Source organism: Aethina tumida, chromosome 3, assembly GCF_024364675.1.
Source record: "Aethina tumida isolate Nest 87 chromosome 3, icAetTumi1.1, whole genome shotgun sequence".
In the NCBI taxonomy this organism is placed as follows: domain Eukaryota; kingdom Metazoa; phylum Arthropoda; class Insecta; order Coleoptera; family Nitidulidae; genus Aethina; species Aethina tumida.
This window is the reverse complement of record NC_065437.1, coordinates 17349585-17364715: the sequence shown is the minus strand read 5'-3', so window position 1 is coordinate 17364715 and position 15131 is coordinate 17349585. Positions and strand designations below refer to the sequence as shown.

The 15131-nt window shown below is 29.1% G+C and overlaps 2 protein-coding genes across 3 annotated transcripts in view; one reads left to right on the top strand and one right to left on the bottom strand.

The window, feature by feature from the left end:
* LOC109598630 (suppressor of lurcher protein 1) overlaps positions 1-15131 on the bottom strand; it is a 154662-nt gene that overhangs the window by 119609 nt on the left and 19922 nt on the right. The window contains exon 2 of the mRNA XM_049964787.1: positions 13745-13776. The gene's annotated coding sequence lies outside the window, so the exon portion shown is untranslated. The remainder of the gene's footprint in view (positions 1-13744; positions 13777-15131) is intronic.
* On the top strand, positions 5844-10003 carry LOC109598632 (uncharacterized). Of its 2 annotated transcripts, none has more exons than XM_020014534.2 (2): positions 5844-5914; positions 9514-10003. In XM_020014534.2, the coding sequence occupies exon 2, from the start codon at positions 9524-9526 to the stop codon at positions 9911-9913; it is 390 nt and encodes a 129-aa protein (XP_019870093.1). In that variant the 5' UTR covers positions 5844-5914; positions 9514-9523; the 3' UTR covers positions 9914-10003. The 2 variants fall into 2 exon arrangements, with proteins under 2 accessions (XP_019870093.1, XP_019870095.1); XM_020014536.2 differs by having other exon boundaries at positions 5881-6020.

Sequence of the window (15131 nt, the reverse complement as noted above, 5' to 3'; positions counted from 1 at the left end):
TAGATTGGATGAACATTTAAAGGCATACAATTTAATATCCGGCTCAATTTAAAACCAAACTAATTTATTTGAACAATAAATTGTAGTGAAATCATGTTGGTGCATAATTTATAACATATCCTACAGTATAATAAATTTGAATATAAAATAGACTTTTCGACTGGTATAAAAAAGGTTTGAATATCTTTAAGTAAAGTAAAAATGTAATATTTTAAAGAGGCATTAATTTTAAGCTGTTCACGTCCAATTTCGCATTAAACGATATTTAAATTTAAATGAAAGGATTAGTGTTCGGAGGAGAATGGAAATTAAATTCAAAACTGATTTTTCCGTTCTATCGCAAAACAATGGCGAAGTTTTAAGACCTTTTTAAACAAGTCTCTAGGCAGCACTTTTCGAATGCCTTTTTACCAACCCGAACACTTAAGAATGAAATATCAGGCCTGTTAGGATTAAGTGCAATTATTAGTTCCAGTGGAAAACAACTTTAAAGGGAATTCAAGGACAGAATTATAAATTTACCCACGGGATATTTCAAATTTACTCTTCAATCAAGATACCCAGGAAGCCCTTTTATGTTTGCAAGAAGTCGTTAGGACATTATGAAGTCGCAATGTTAATTGAGTGACTTTTATTGCTTTAACATGGATGTTTTTACCGTTACTGGGGGACGAAACGAAAATTCAGAAGTACTGGTGGAATACCAAGCATGTACTAAAACGAAAACGTTTGTTTGCTACGACAAAAACCAAACCAGTTCAACATAAACTTGATTTTGTGATACAATTAATCTTATAATAAACACAATTTGCCATAATAAGGTTATTGGCCTTGCCTCTAACCCGGATCAAGTCGATAATGACTCAAATTTGCATTCTAGTTATTGTCCATGCCTAATGAAAAACTTCCAATGAAAAATATATCACATCAACTTTTACTTTTCAAGTATTGACATTAGAAGACAAAAATGTTTGACCACTACAACCTTGACATAGAATTAGATCGAACCAGAAGGTTGACGGTTTCTGTTTCGTCATATAAGGAAGGAATGAAGATAAATAAATTTATGCAACATTGAGATCAAAACATTAACACCTGTCGTCATTACATAAACACATATCTTCATCGGTGGTGATTTCTCGATTTAAATAATCCTTGTTATTAAGGAAGACTTTCTCGAATACTCCCAAAAACAAAACCACCGTAACAAACAATGTTGAATAACGCAATATTTTGAGACGAGGTTCACTTGCACTTCCAGTAATATCGTAAAACATTTCCCGTTAAACATGTTATTCGGCAAAAGCGGAAGATACACGCGTGGAAATTCGATATTTGCCCTCAGACAGTTCAAATTTGTTGTGAACCAACACATCTGAAACTTGTCAGAATCGAAAGTTTACTTTGAACGTATAAAGTAAGAAAAGTGCAGGGAAATATGATTTTACGTTCTGCAGACGTAGATTGCGTAAATATTCCGTCTCGATTTAAAAGTCCGCCGTCAAATAGCAAAACCAGGTTTTGCTCAATAGGCAGTTTTTCTTTTTGCCGGGACGAACTTGAGAGACAGACGCCGCCAATGCATTTTAAAATAATGTCAGTTAATGTAATTCGTTATATCGAAATGGAAATTTCATCGACTTTTTCACGACTAGTTTTATTTAAATTAAATTTACGGGCGATCTAGATTTTTGGTCGCGAAAACCACGCCCGACCAATTAAATTTAATTTATATAATTATTTGGCGTGATTAAACAATGGTCAGATTATTTTCGAACATTGGTCGACCTCAAACCCACATAAACAAATTAATAAAACTTAACACGTTTCTTCTTAAAACTGCATGCACCTTGCTTTCGATTCTATGGCCTAATTTAGATTTGATTTGAATTCAAATTGAGATCGATTTTATCGAACTAACACCTTCAATTGTTACATTTTGATTAGTCAATATATTGTTTTATGTGGCACCTTTGTTCGCATAAATGATTGACGGAAACTCAATAAATCACTCCGGTTTGTGTTAGTTTCTTCCCACAAACATTTGTTTATATTACCAACAAAAAGTTTTTAAACGAATTAAACTTGTTAGACATTATTTACACAATGTTGTTGAAGTTGGTATTGACATCACATATCAAGTTACTTTCTACGATGTACGAACGTTATTTACATATAATTGTAAAATGTTTGCTTATTCTTAAGCTACATGTTTATTGAAATTCCTGACATTATTTAAATAATTCGACGTGTCATTAAGTAACAGCCGTTTTGCAACGGTCATGCTCTCTTTATTTTATGGCCATATTTATGCACTCCTTTCAGTCGTTTATATGCAAACTATAAATAGACCAACGTGTTAATTTTGTAGGTGGTTCTTTGTAGATACAAACAATTTTTGTCACGACTTTCATAGTTTTATAAATTTTTGTTTAATATATTTCATATTAAAAAATATTTTTTAAAGAAAAAATCTATTATAAATCGTTTAATATAATGCAAATTATTATTATTCGTAAATATTACATAGAATCAGTATATTAATATATTAGTAGGTATTGTACGTGAAATAATAAAAAGTTTTACTTGCAAACAAAGAGTCAGCATAAAAACATGCATGTTGAAAATTGGATAAAACAACTGTTAAACTGTTTCACTAATATTTATAAAACTCGATTAAAATATTTTACGTGTGTGTTTCAGGCCATTAAGCAACATAAGGCTCTTAGTAATTTACTGTAAATAGGGGGAATACATAGAAATTTTGCAAATCCAGTCCGCTGTTACACATGTGCAGTTTATGCATGAATAGTGATTTGTTAATAAGAATTTTCTTGTTTTAATCTACTGTATATAAATATGCCTTAGCTTGGTTCATATTTAAAAAACAATTATTTAACTGATTTTTTTAATTTTGACAGTTAAATATACACGCATTAACATAATGTACTTAACAGTAATATGTCACTGACAGGAGAAAATATCTCTCACGAATGTTAACATAAATTATCCTATAAAACTTGCCTCACATCACTTGCATGTTGATGTTACGAGTTCCATTTATATGCGCTTTTAACGCTCTAAGGGAAGCTTAAAACAAGCAAATATGAAACGTAGTCTGGCATTTAGTTTAATTAAATTCTAGACTGTAATTCGCAATTAATGTACTTTCTTACAATTAACCGTTTCTCAACTAAAGATAATTCGGTACGTTTCCAACAAAAACATCGCCGTACTTCAACTTTGATCACCGAAAATTTCAAAATCCGACGTTAAAAACCAATTTGTGCAATCATAACGAATAAGTTTCTCATTGTGCGCAACATTGTGCCACAATATAAAATAGACAGCTTGTTGTAATGCCTTTAAAGCCACATTTTCAATGCACGGACCGAACGATTCAAATCGCTGACTCAGTGCAGACAATCGCTGGTCCGGTCCCGCGGGACGTTGTCACGTTGCATCCGACCTAAATAAGAATATGTCGATCATACATTGCGAATCGAGCGGATAGGCAAACAAAAAATTCACATTATCCTCGTTCCTGTTATCGAGATGAATGAAGGAAGGAAAAATTATCGGTGAAGGGCGGCGCGACTGTGTGGAATACCCGGCAGAAGTCACTGAATTTTATATGTGCGCACAGTTGTTTCAATCACAGTATTTATTTAATTTTTTTTAATTATTGGTATATACATTAAAGTAACAGAAAGATTTATACAACATAAGATGTTTGGCTAACTATAGATTAAAAAAAAAAACTGAAAAATATATAATATTATCGTATATTTGTTTATGGATTTGAATTTTTGTTTAAGATGACTTTTAAGTTGGAAAAATCAAACCAATCTGTATTTTAATGAAATAGTTAAAAATATTGAAATATGTTATAACACAAGTATATTGTTTATTTATTACCACCATCTACAGAATTATTTTGTTAGTAAAGACATTTCAAAATTTTTTAAAATTATATTTTTCTTTTGTAAATTTAGACAGAATTTTTGTATAAAAAATTTTCATTTCACTCTTTTTGTTGTATGTGTATAAGATAATGAATTTAAGTTTTTGTAAATATTTTTTTTTATTTTGATTAATATTAAAAATTCAAAATTTATATAAAAAAAGAAATAATTCCGCAATTTCAATAAATTTACTTATATTGATTAATATTGTTAAAACTAAATATGTAAAATATATGTATAATTTAATTACTAATAAAATACACTTTTGATTAATTACCTACAATTATTTACAAAATTATTAACAGAAGATATTTCAAAAAAATCATATTTTTTGTGAATTTAAATGCTGCATAGTATTTATTTAATTTTTTTTAATTATTGGTATATATAATACATTAAAGTAACAGAAAGATTTATACAACATAAGATGTTTAGATAACTATAGATTAAAAAAAAACTGAAAAATATATAATATTATTGTATATTTGTTTATGGATTTAAATTTTTGTTTAAGATGACTTTTAAGTTGGAAAAATCAAACCAATCTGTATTTTAATGAAATAGTTAAAAATATTGAAATATGTTATAACACAAGTATATTGTTTATTTATTACCACCATCTACAGAATTATTTTGTTAGTAAAGACATTTCAAAATTTTTTAAAATTATATTTTTCTTTTGTAAATTTAGACAGAATTTTTATATGTGTATAAGATAATGAATTTAAGTTTTTGTAAATAATTTTTTTTAATTTGATTAATATTAAAAATTCAAAATTTATATAAAAAAGAAATAATTCCGCAATTTCAATAAATTTACTTATATTGATTAATATTGTTAAAACTAAATATGTAAAATATGTGTATAATTTAATTACTAATAAAATACACTTTTGATTAATTACCTACAAATATTTACAAAATTATTAACAGAAGATATTTTAAAAAAATCATATTTTTTGTGAATTTAAATGCTTAAATTGGTAATGTTCATATGGAAACATTATATATATATATATATATATATATATATATATATATATTTGGTATATGTATAGTTTAAATGAAAAAGACCATATTAATTAATATTTAAAACTATTATATACTATTATTATATTATATTATATTATTATATATTATTGTTATATTTTTCTTTTGTGAATTTAAATACTTAAATTGACAAGTGTCAAACTTTATTATTATTATTTAACAACACGTAAAAAAATAAGTAGAGTAATATAATTACGCAAATCAATAATCAAAAATTAAAAAGAATAGAATTTTAATAAAACATTTAATAAATATTCAAAAATGTTTTAAACATTTAATTTAATTTTTAATTTAACTTTATAACATAACTTTTCTACATAAACAAATAATTAACAATTTTGTCTGTGTATTTTTTTAACACAAAGTAAAACATTCTGTGTGGCATATGTGCCTTGGTGTGATTTGTGTCCCTTTTATTCCCGTACGTTGTGTTATTAGGGAGAATGAAGATAATCCATTTCCATTATCTCTTATTAAATGTTTGATGGGCTCTTTCTTTGTGTCCCTCATTCATATACTTAAATAAGTCTGTATCGTATTGTATTGTTATTTTTAATCAACCAAAAATTTTAAATACAGAATAATTAATTAATTAATTGAACATTGTTACAATTTCACCAATACAAATATTTTTTTATTGCGGAAACGTTAAAAATAGACTCCTTATCCACTGTAATACAGAAGTTTGGTTCATGGTGCAGCTCGCCCTTGACTCACTTGATCTACCAAGGCAAGGCCGATTCGCGCCCTCTCCAACAGAACAAGGCTCCGTGCGTGTACACCATCCGCACCAGAAGGAACCCCTCGTATAAAACGGCTCGGCGGCCCCGCAGCCCGAATAAGTCTCACGGCGACCGCAGTGCTCCGCTTGTGCAACGAACCCACGACGTTTCGAAAACGTAAGTTCAATGGTGTGCGCGTAAAGCCGGAAAATGTGACGGGTGTTGTGAATGTGTTCCGATACATCCATCGATAAACTTCAACGGTTCATTTCGTATCTATTCGGTAACGTTGTAGAGAAATTAATTTGTTTTTCAACTTTTTCAAAACGTCTTTGTTAACTTTTTCGTAGAGCAAGTTCATAAAAGACTGGTTTAAAGTTTCTACCCTTGTTACATTCACCGGGTTCAACTTTATATTTATTGAGTATAATAAAATCGTTTGTTTTGGTGGTCGTTGTACAAAGTGCGGGCGAACTTTAACACGCAAAAATTCATGAACGAAACATATTGATCTATATTTTATGTACTGGAAAGTGGTGCATGAAGAGTGATGATTCAGGAAATAAATGGCATATAATTTATATATTTCAATTTTACACTGACAATTTATATGTACTACTTTTATTACATTTAATTTTGTTCTATAAATATACAATAATCAAATTAAAATCCAAATATTTTAAATTAATTTAATAATGTGAAACTGACATTAAAAATTGAAGAATTTTTTACATAATAAAGAATTATTTCAATATAAAATCTTATCATACATTTACATTATTTTGCAATGACTGGACATTTAAATTAATATTATTTATAATAGAATCAATAATTTAAATCCACTATCATCCTATTTAATTCAATTTAATTTATATATTTGTTTATATTTAATAAATTTAAATGTGGTAATAAATTAAAGCCTTTAAATTTATTTAAATAGAATTTGTTTAATTTAATTTTTAAGATATCATTTTATCAAAGGGATGTCAAAAGTAAAGTTGTCTAAGAACTAAGTTCAGAACACATTAAATATAATATCATCTTGTATTAAGAAAACGCACCAATTACCCAACAACTTATTAAAGTCCCGACAATAAATATATATGTTTCTTAGTGCAGTTAGTTATAATTATAAAATGACGAAATGGAGAATTTAGTATAATTTAATGAAATTTTTAAAGCAGTTTTAACTTTTTAATGTTTGGATTAGTGTAAGTAATTTAGTTTTAACTTTGCAGTAAAATGTAATTGTTTATGATTACTTAATTTTTATATAAATTTTAATAATTCTTATATTAGTTACAGAAAATTGTTGAACGTAAAAAGATGTAGTAATTTTATCGCTTTAATTAAATTCCATTACATTGTAATTCTTAACCATGTCTATTATTGCAATAAAACAGATGTTATGTCATTAATTTATACGCGATTCACAGTTATTTACATTCACGGCATTCAGAATCTCATCATTAAAAAGACTGGCGGTCTCTTCATTAATTCACTTTTACCTGCACGTTTAAACTGCGATATCGCTTTCTTCCAACTTTTATTTCCGTAATGATTGGTTTTTAAATACGCCCAAGTACTGTTACGTAAGTTATTGTGAAATTTCTAATTATAATTAAAGGAATATAATTATTTTTAAAACGATGGCAACGTATAATTAAATTTCAGAATAAATTATTCATAAAAGTCCGTTAAAATTCAAAGTGGCGTCAAATCAATTACAAAGTTAATCGATAGGGTGCATACGGGATAATAAAATTATATATCTAAAGCCATTATCATATTTATAACTTTTGTGCATCCGTAATATTAGCAGTATGAGCTAAAATTAACAATAAAACGTATAAATATTGTAGATATTTAAATTTTATGAGTTCGTATGACATTTATACAAATAATGAATTAATTACTAAAGCGTGAACTTTCCAGTAGCACTTTTCCTGCTCCGAATTGATTATTGCCGGCTCTATTGTGAATAGCGTTACGCTGCTGGAATAATAGAATGGAAATAGAAATAATCGTAAATTGAAAATGTCCATTGAGTTTAGCTAAGTAATAGTGTAACAATATCGTAAGTTTTTCGAACCATTTAACAATGTTCCGTAAACTAATGCACGGACGTGAAAAACGGAAATGTGAAATGGTGAAGTGGATGCGAAGATAAAAACACATTCCATGGTCTTTTATTGTTCTTCTATCGATCGCTGTTTGGGTTTTGCTATTGATATTTGGGCGGTGTAAGTTACTATATGTAAATGGCCGGATAAAACACATTGTAATGTTGTAATCGTTCGGCATTCAACGTGGGTAAGACTGAACAAGGTCGACTTATGCATTGTTAACTGCAGTTAATTTCACTGTTATTCTTATTATCATACAATTAGTTGCAAACGATATTAAACATATATTTTTTCTCCTTTTTAACTTTTTCATCTTTGAATTCAATATATTCATTGACACTCAACTTGATAGAAAATACTTTAAGACCAACTCTCATTTTCCTAATAAACTTTTAAAGGCGTAGTTGTTTTTGTTTATTATGAGTATGAATTTTCAAAAAAAAAATATTTAGGATAATTAATATTTGTCAGATTTCGTAAAAGTATAATAATAATTTAATTATTGACAATAAAGGGTGTAACAGATAATTTATTAAATATTACGATAATTAATATTAATATTTGTCAGATTTTGAAAATGTATAATAATTTATTTATTTATAGACAAACCATAAAAGCTTACTAAAGACACTTTTTTTAAATTATCTTCGTAAGATGTAATGAAATTACTGGTAAACTTCGAGATAATTAATATAGAGGGTGTAAACAGGTAACTTATTAAATTTTACGATAACTAATATAATAATTTATTTATTTATTAGTTTATTTATTGTCAAATCATAAAAGTTTAATTTATTAAATTTAATACACACTGTAGTAGCAAAAGCTTGAATTTTTGAAACAACACCGATATCGGTAATGAAATAATATTTACCTAACATATTAAGTAATCGTTGGGTGTGTTGCTTGTTTGGAGAATTGTCGGCGTCAGGCGCACGTCAAAAAAACTCCCCCGTTTAAAATCCGTTATGAAAAACACAGAAGAAATTCGTGGGCAAAAATCGACCTTAGGAAAGGTTAATATCAATACCTGCTACATATTTTGACCAGGAACTGGCGATTGTGAGATTGTATCTCGGAGGTATTTGGCCTTGCTTGAACTGAAAGAACAAGGTGAACCGGCAAATTGATCGCTACCGGTCGCTCGTGTTCTGTACGATTTTAATTTCGCGAACGACCATTGTCCATGAATAACTAGGTAACTGAGATAATCCTTGTTTACTGATCTTTAGTGGCAACACTATTATCTAATTTTGTAACGTTTCAGAGATAATTTTAATTAGTTATGGTCAGTAAAATTGTACTCACGGACAACATTTATAAAATTATTATAATTCCATGCAATTAAATGAAGAACGTGGAATGTTCGTTAGCAGCGTTCAAATTTAATTAAATATTTCACATTCGGTGTGTTTTTGTCAGTGACAAAACAATGTAAACGTTAATTCTTGAACTGACACACCGCAATATTTTTAAATTTGATGTCATTCACGACCCTAATGTTAAAAAACCTTGCATAAACGAAACTCCTGAACGATTCATTTTATCATTTAGGCATGAGCAAAATTCAGTTTTACAGTCGTACGAGCCTCGAATACTTCCACTTTTTCAGACAACCCAAAATTTATAAAATAACATTTTATTTTGCAGCTGATAAACAATGAGGTCCTACTTGGCATTGGCAACGGTAGCGTTGTTGGCCGCAGTCAGCAAAGCAGGATTGATCACCTCCCAATACAACTTGATCTCTTCGCCTCAGTTCCTAGTGCCGCAAAACTACCACTCGCTCCCGGTCCCCGGAATCATCCCGGCCAACCAGCCGGATCACAGTTTAGCCCATCCGGCCGTCGTTGAAAACGCAATCGCCGAATCGCAACTGCCGCCAGAATTGTTGAACCCCTTCTACAAGAACCCAACGATTGCCGCCGGCTTGGCTAAGGAATCTTGGTTTGGCGACAAGGAGTTTCCCGTACACAACAGAGAAGCCGAAAAGATTCCGAGACAAGAGATTTACAACATCATCAAAAGACTTACGTCCAGGAGGAGATAAACATTTGAATTAGTTAAGAGACTGTGTGTATGTGTGTTTGAGTGAAGAGTGCAATTATTTATTAGCTTGTAAATAAAAATTTAAATTTGCCGTTGGTTTTATTTATTATTCAATTTAAATGTTTGTCCCGCAAAATTAATAAACTTGCCAATATCACTCTTAATTATGAACAAACGATTTAATTTAAATTTACGTAAATCAAACAAAATTATAAATAATTCGCAATTTCATTGATTATAATAAAAGAAACAATCATTATAACTAAATAAATAACAAAAATAAAATAATTAACCTATGAACGTTCGTGTTTGTTATTAAATTTATATGTCGTATCACCGATGTATTAAATAATCGAGTAATTCTATACCGGTTTTATTTAAATTCGGATATGAAATATTGTTTAAATTAAATAAAAACACAATTTTTCAACTACCAATTTTTCCATTAGCCCCAAAACCCATATCAAAATTGTGTCAGAAAACAATAAAATTCGAAACCATGACGATAAATAATTCGTTTTTAATTTTTCGCAGTTGTTTAAATAGAGGTAAAATGCCAAAATTTTCAACATCGGTTCTCAAAATTGAATTAATCCGAATTCGACAACAAATCCCAATAAAATCCACCACCGACTGGATGGAACAAATTATGCCGGTTTTGTGTCTGTCTAATAGTGCCACATCACGTAAATTTCTGATATTAATGGGAGTAATTTCATTTTAGTAAGCATCATACATTATCATCATATATTCACCATTACAAACAGCATTAGATTATATCAGAGTGCCTGCCGTAGTTATTTTAGACCTCAAATTAACACTAATACGGTTATGTACGTAATTTAATAATGTACTTTCGTTTTCATTGAAGTATATGGTTACCGCGACACGTTAATATCGTGCATGTGAAATTTACTGGACACCTATGCTCCTCTACTTTACACTTAATTAAGGCTAATTATGTTTTTTACTTTCTTCAATGCTCAAATTGCTTGTATTCGTTGTTAAATATACTATAAATATTGTCTTTAATGATTCCATTCACACTTGGAATGATTATCTAAATGTCTGCCAGTATTACCGACAATTATAATGTTGAAAAATTCCTTGGTATACACATTAACAAAAGAGGAGCTATTAATAGTACTCCAAAATATTAAATAGGTTTGGCATTTCCTTTTATTACTTTCCCATCTCAGATGACAATAACTTTCTTATTTACAATAGAAACACCATAAAATACACTATTCAATTAACTAAGAAATTTATTTTTATTGTCTTTTAACATATTCTAAGATACCGTATAGCTAAAAAGAATATTTACTAAATTGTTACAAAATTATGGAAAAAATTTCGCATATTTTTCACTTTTCGGTCACTTCCGGTTTCCCGGAAATGGTTTCTTTTTCAAATTTTTTAGAGGGAATATTGCATCTAGGTGACCGTGATCAGACGCAAACTAATCTAAAGACGTCTGGTGATATTAGAAAATTATAATCGCAAAGCTTTAATTAGATTAGTTTGGCAGATCCGAATAATGTAACTTTTCAAAATCACATTTTCAAGGCTATTTTTTTTTGACATGCACTTTTCGGAAAGAGGACTTTTCGGTGAATCTAATAATACCAATTTATTTATGCTTGGATTAAAAATTGCTAAATTAAATTGTTATAAAGAGAAATACTGGATAATAAATGATAAATATTTATTTTAAATGTAGGACATGCTGCAACATCTCAATAGAAAATGCAATTATGAGTCGACTGTGAAGTGAGTGAAAATTATGGTGTTTCATTTGAAATAAGAAAGTTATAAGCATTTGAAATGGTTAAAAAATCTTTTACTCCTCTGTAAATATTTATTTTAGCTTTAGGCTGTCATAGTAATTCTATTTAAAATAACAAAATTATTATCATTTATAATGTTAAAAAAATTTGGCTCCATATGAGTTGAATTTTTGTTAATGTGTATACCAAGACACTTTTTTAGTTATCCATGTGTAAAATGAATTTGAATTTGATTATTTGAAATCTAAGACCAATGCTATTGGTCTAGAATTAAAAATATTATTCAGAAAAATAATAATATGTATAGATTTCACACAAATAACCTTCGATTGAACAGGATTAATATATATTAAAAACTTCTAAATAACCACTTATTTATTTTATATTTAGAGGCCTTTTTTCAAGAAAAAGCTTCCAATTTTAATTTAGTAGATTTTTTTTTTCCAAAGGAAAATATTTCATCAATCCGAGCAAATTAAATCATTGATAGTTCTGTTATTTATTAGGATCATGTACAGCTTTACCGCATTCTGATACAATAACCAAAGTACGTGACATATAAATTCAAATTATGCTACCTGGACAAATTCAAACTTCATTTTGACCAAAACTGCAGTATTTCATTAGCCCTAAATAATGTAATTGATATTGGTTGTTTGTCAGTGGTTTAAATTACTAATTGTTTTCAGATTAACTCCATTAATTGATTAGCAATGCGACGAAACTTCACAGTAAGGAATTAATTACTAAATATATTAAAAATATTCGTTTAATGAACAACAAATTTGAGTGGTATTTATGCAAATGGTTTAAACGTAACGTTGAAATATGCATATTAATTATTACCTTTTAACAATGCCGTAGCTTTCACAAAAGTAAATTAATTTTCAAATTGCCACAACTCAAAAACAAACGCAAAAAAGAACACCATTTTATTCACATTTTGTGTCTTGATCTACGCAGCTTCCCAATTTGATTATGACCGGCATAAAATCGACAAAAGCACCGCGTATACAATTCGACTCGGTAACAAAAATACACTCGAATGGAGGTTTTCAAAGATATAAACTCGGTTATCTGTCCAGTAATTGTATAGTACAAATGGCCATTCTCCGCATCACTATTTATTTTGTAAGGTTTTTTTATTTTCAGTCTGAAGCCCCATAGTGTGACTGGTAAATTACTGCCGTCGTTCCGTGAGGAGTTCTTAAGGGACTAATCTTTCTCTTACGGGCTCCCAACTATTCAGATTCCGAGTGCGTGTCTTAAGAAATAACGGGATGAGGGAAATTGTGAAAATAGAGGCACTAAAAAGTAACTTGAAACCATAAATTTTGTAAAAAATTAGTTTTTTCAGTACTGAGGACGACGTTAAAATATCAAGTTGGTTTTAAAATTATAAGTGTGTAAATTTAGAGAAAATACTGGGCCGGGACGTTGTAATTATTTTGCATTAGAGCGACTCGGTAACGTTGAACAAGACCATAATTTCATTAAGTGTGTCGTGATTTCTCTTTGATCACAATATCTAGGGAAAATTTAATAAAAAGTTAATGTTGAATAAAATGATAACACATAATTTGATATTTTTAGTACTTAAGTGACTCCAATTCCAATTAGTTTTTTTATAATATTCATCTACTTTATTGTTCCATCTACAGTAGTTAATAACTTCTTTGAAGAGTCTTTCATTCAATTAAATGTCACAAAAATATCACGAAATTCGATCATGTACCTCCTTTGATTTTACATTCACCTGTAAATCCTTTACTGACCATTCTAGGATTACTTTAAGTTTAATGCATCCTCAATCTAAATTGTAAGAGTGCTGTAAGAACTCATAAAGTGGTACGAGATCGTAATTTCATTTTACTTTGATCACAATGTCTTCAAGAAAATCTAATAACAAAGTTAAAGCCGGATTAGTTGGAAATACACAATTTTATATTTTAGCGAGTTGAATTTCGATTAATTGCATTTGAGGAGCTTTAAAGCCTCCTATGGATCAGTTTCAAGCCTGTAAGTCAATAAAATGATTCACTTACCATTTATAGGACGCCAGTTTTGAACAGTTCAACTGGAAATAATAAAAAAACTTTAATATTATCCTTATAAACAAGTTGATCTTTTATACTTTTAATTTAAAATTCACTGGTGATTTATTAATTCGAAATTATCTGGTTTAATTTATGTGTTTAATCTTGAACAATTTTTATTTGTAGTCCAAAAAGCATCGCCAACATTGATTGTGTACACTCTAATTCTCATTCTAATTGTTTTGCATAAAGCGCACACCAATTTTCCCATTAACACCAGGAATTTATTTTACCCGGCGATATTTATCGTGTCTGCGCCATCGCAACATAAATTCCGCAGTAAATTTATTGTAAGCAGGAAGATAGGACGAGAATAAGTCGTCGGTAATCACGGATTCACGAGTCGTTTTGTGTTGCATCTTCTGAATAAACTTTGCGGATTTGTATTTAGATGAGCGATTACGTTTGGGGTCATCTTAAGGCCAATCGATTACTGTGCCACGATTCCACTGGGAGTTGTGCGTTAGTAATTATGTAAAAGTTTCAGACCTATGCCAAATCAATAAGTGGAAGATGGATTGCTTTCACTTTGTTTTTAAGATGAATCTACCATTGTTGTCAGTTACAGGAACTCTCTAATTAAATGGCTGTTGTTACGTAAAGTACGATTTTGTGGTTGCTAAACGTTACTTGGAAAGCTTGAAATTAAGGTTAATAATTGTATGTGCCAATAAATAAATCCGCCAGTTATGTTACAACACCTAAAGTGAGAATTATCTGTAACGAAAGAACTTAAAGAACATCATAAATTTTTATTGATAATAAAAATAAAAATTGCCATATTTCTGTTGAAGAAACATAACATAATTAATATCTAGTATATTTAATTATTTTCTATTAAATCGTAGTAAAACCAAATATCCTTTCAGAATTATGTTAATACACAAATAATAAGCTCTTACCATTTAGACCTTCAGTAATTTGCAAACTACAAACCTTCTAATTTATATACTAAACAATGTTCTGGACGTTTTAACTTTTGCGTAAAGGCATAACCCATTCTGTATTTTGTGTTTTCGCGTTTGAATTAACACTTTCAACAAATTACTACCTTTTGTGTTGTTTGAAAAGGACTTTCCTGTATTAAATTCATTTAAAACATGCCATACAGAGCTAAAAATTAACATCTCCCAATTATTTTTATTCCGTTATTTAACACCCAAGGTCTTGATAACCCGGCATTTACATCTTAATAACAACTACTGACTGTATTATTTTCCGAATAAACAAACGATACATACACGCAAATGTCAATTCGTGAGTCATTAAACCACTATTTGTAAAACAACATATATAGAATAAACTACAAGAGCAAACGCAAACAATTACCTAAATC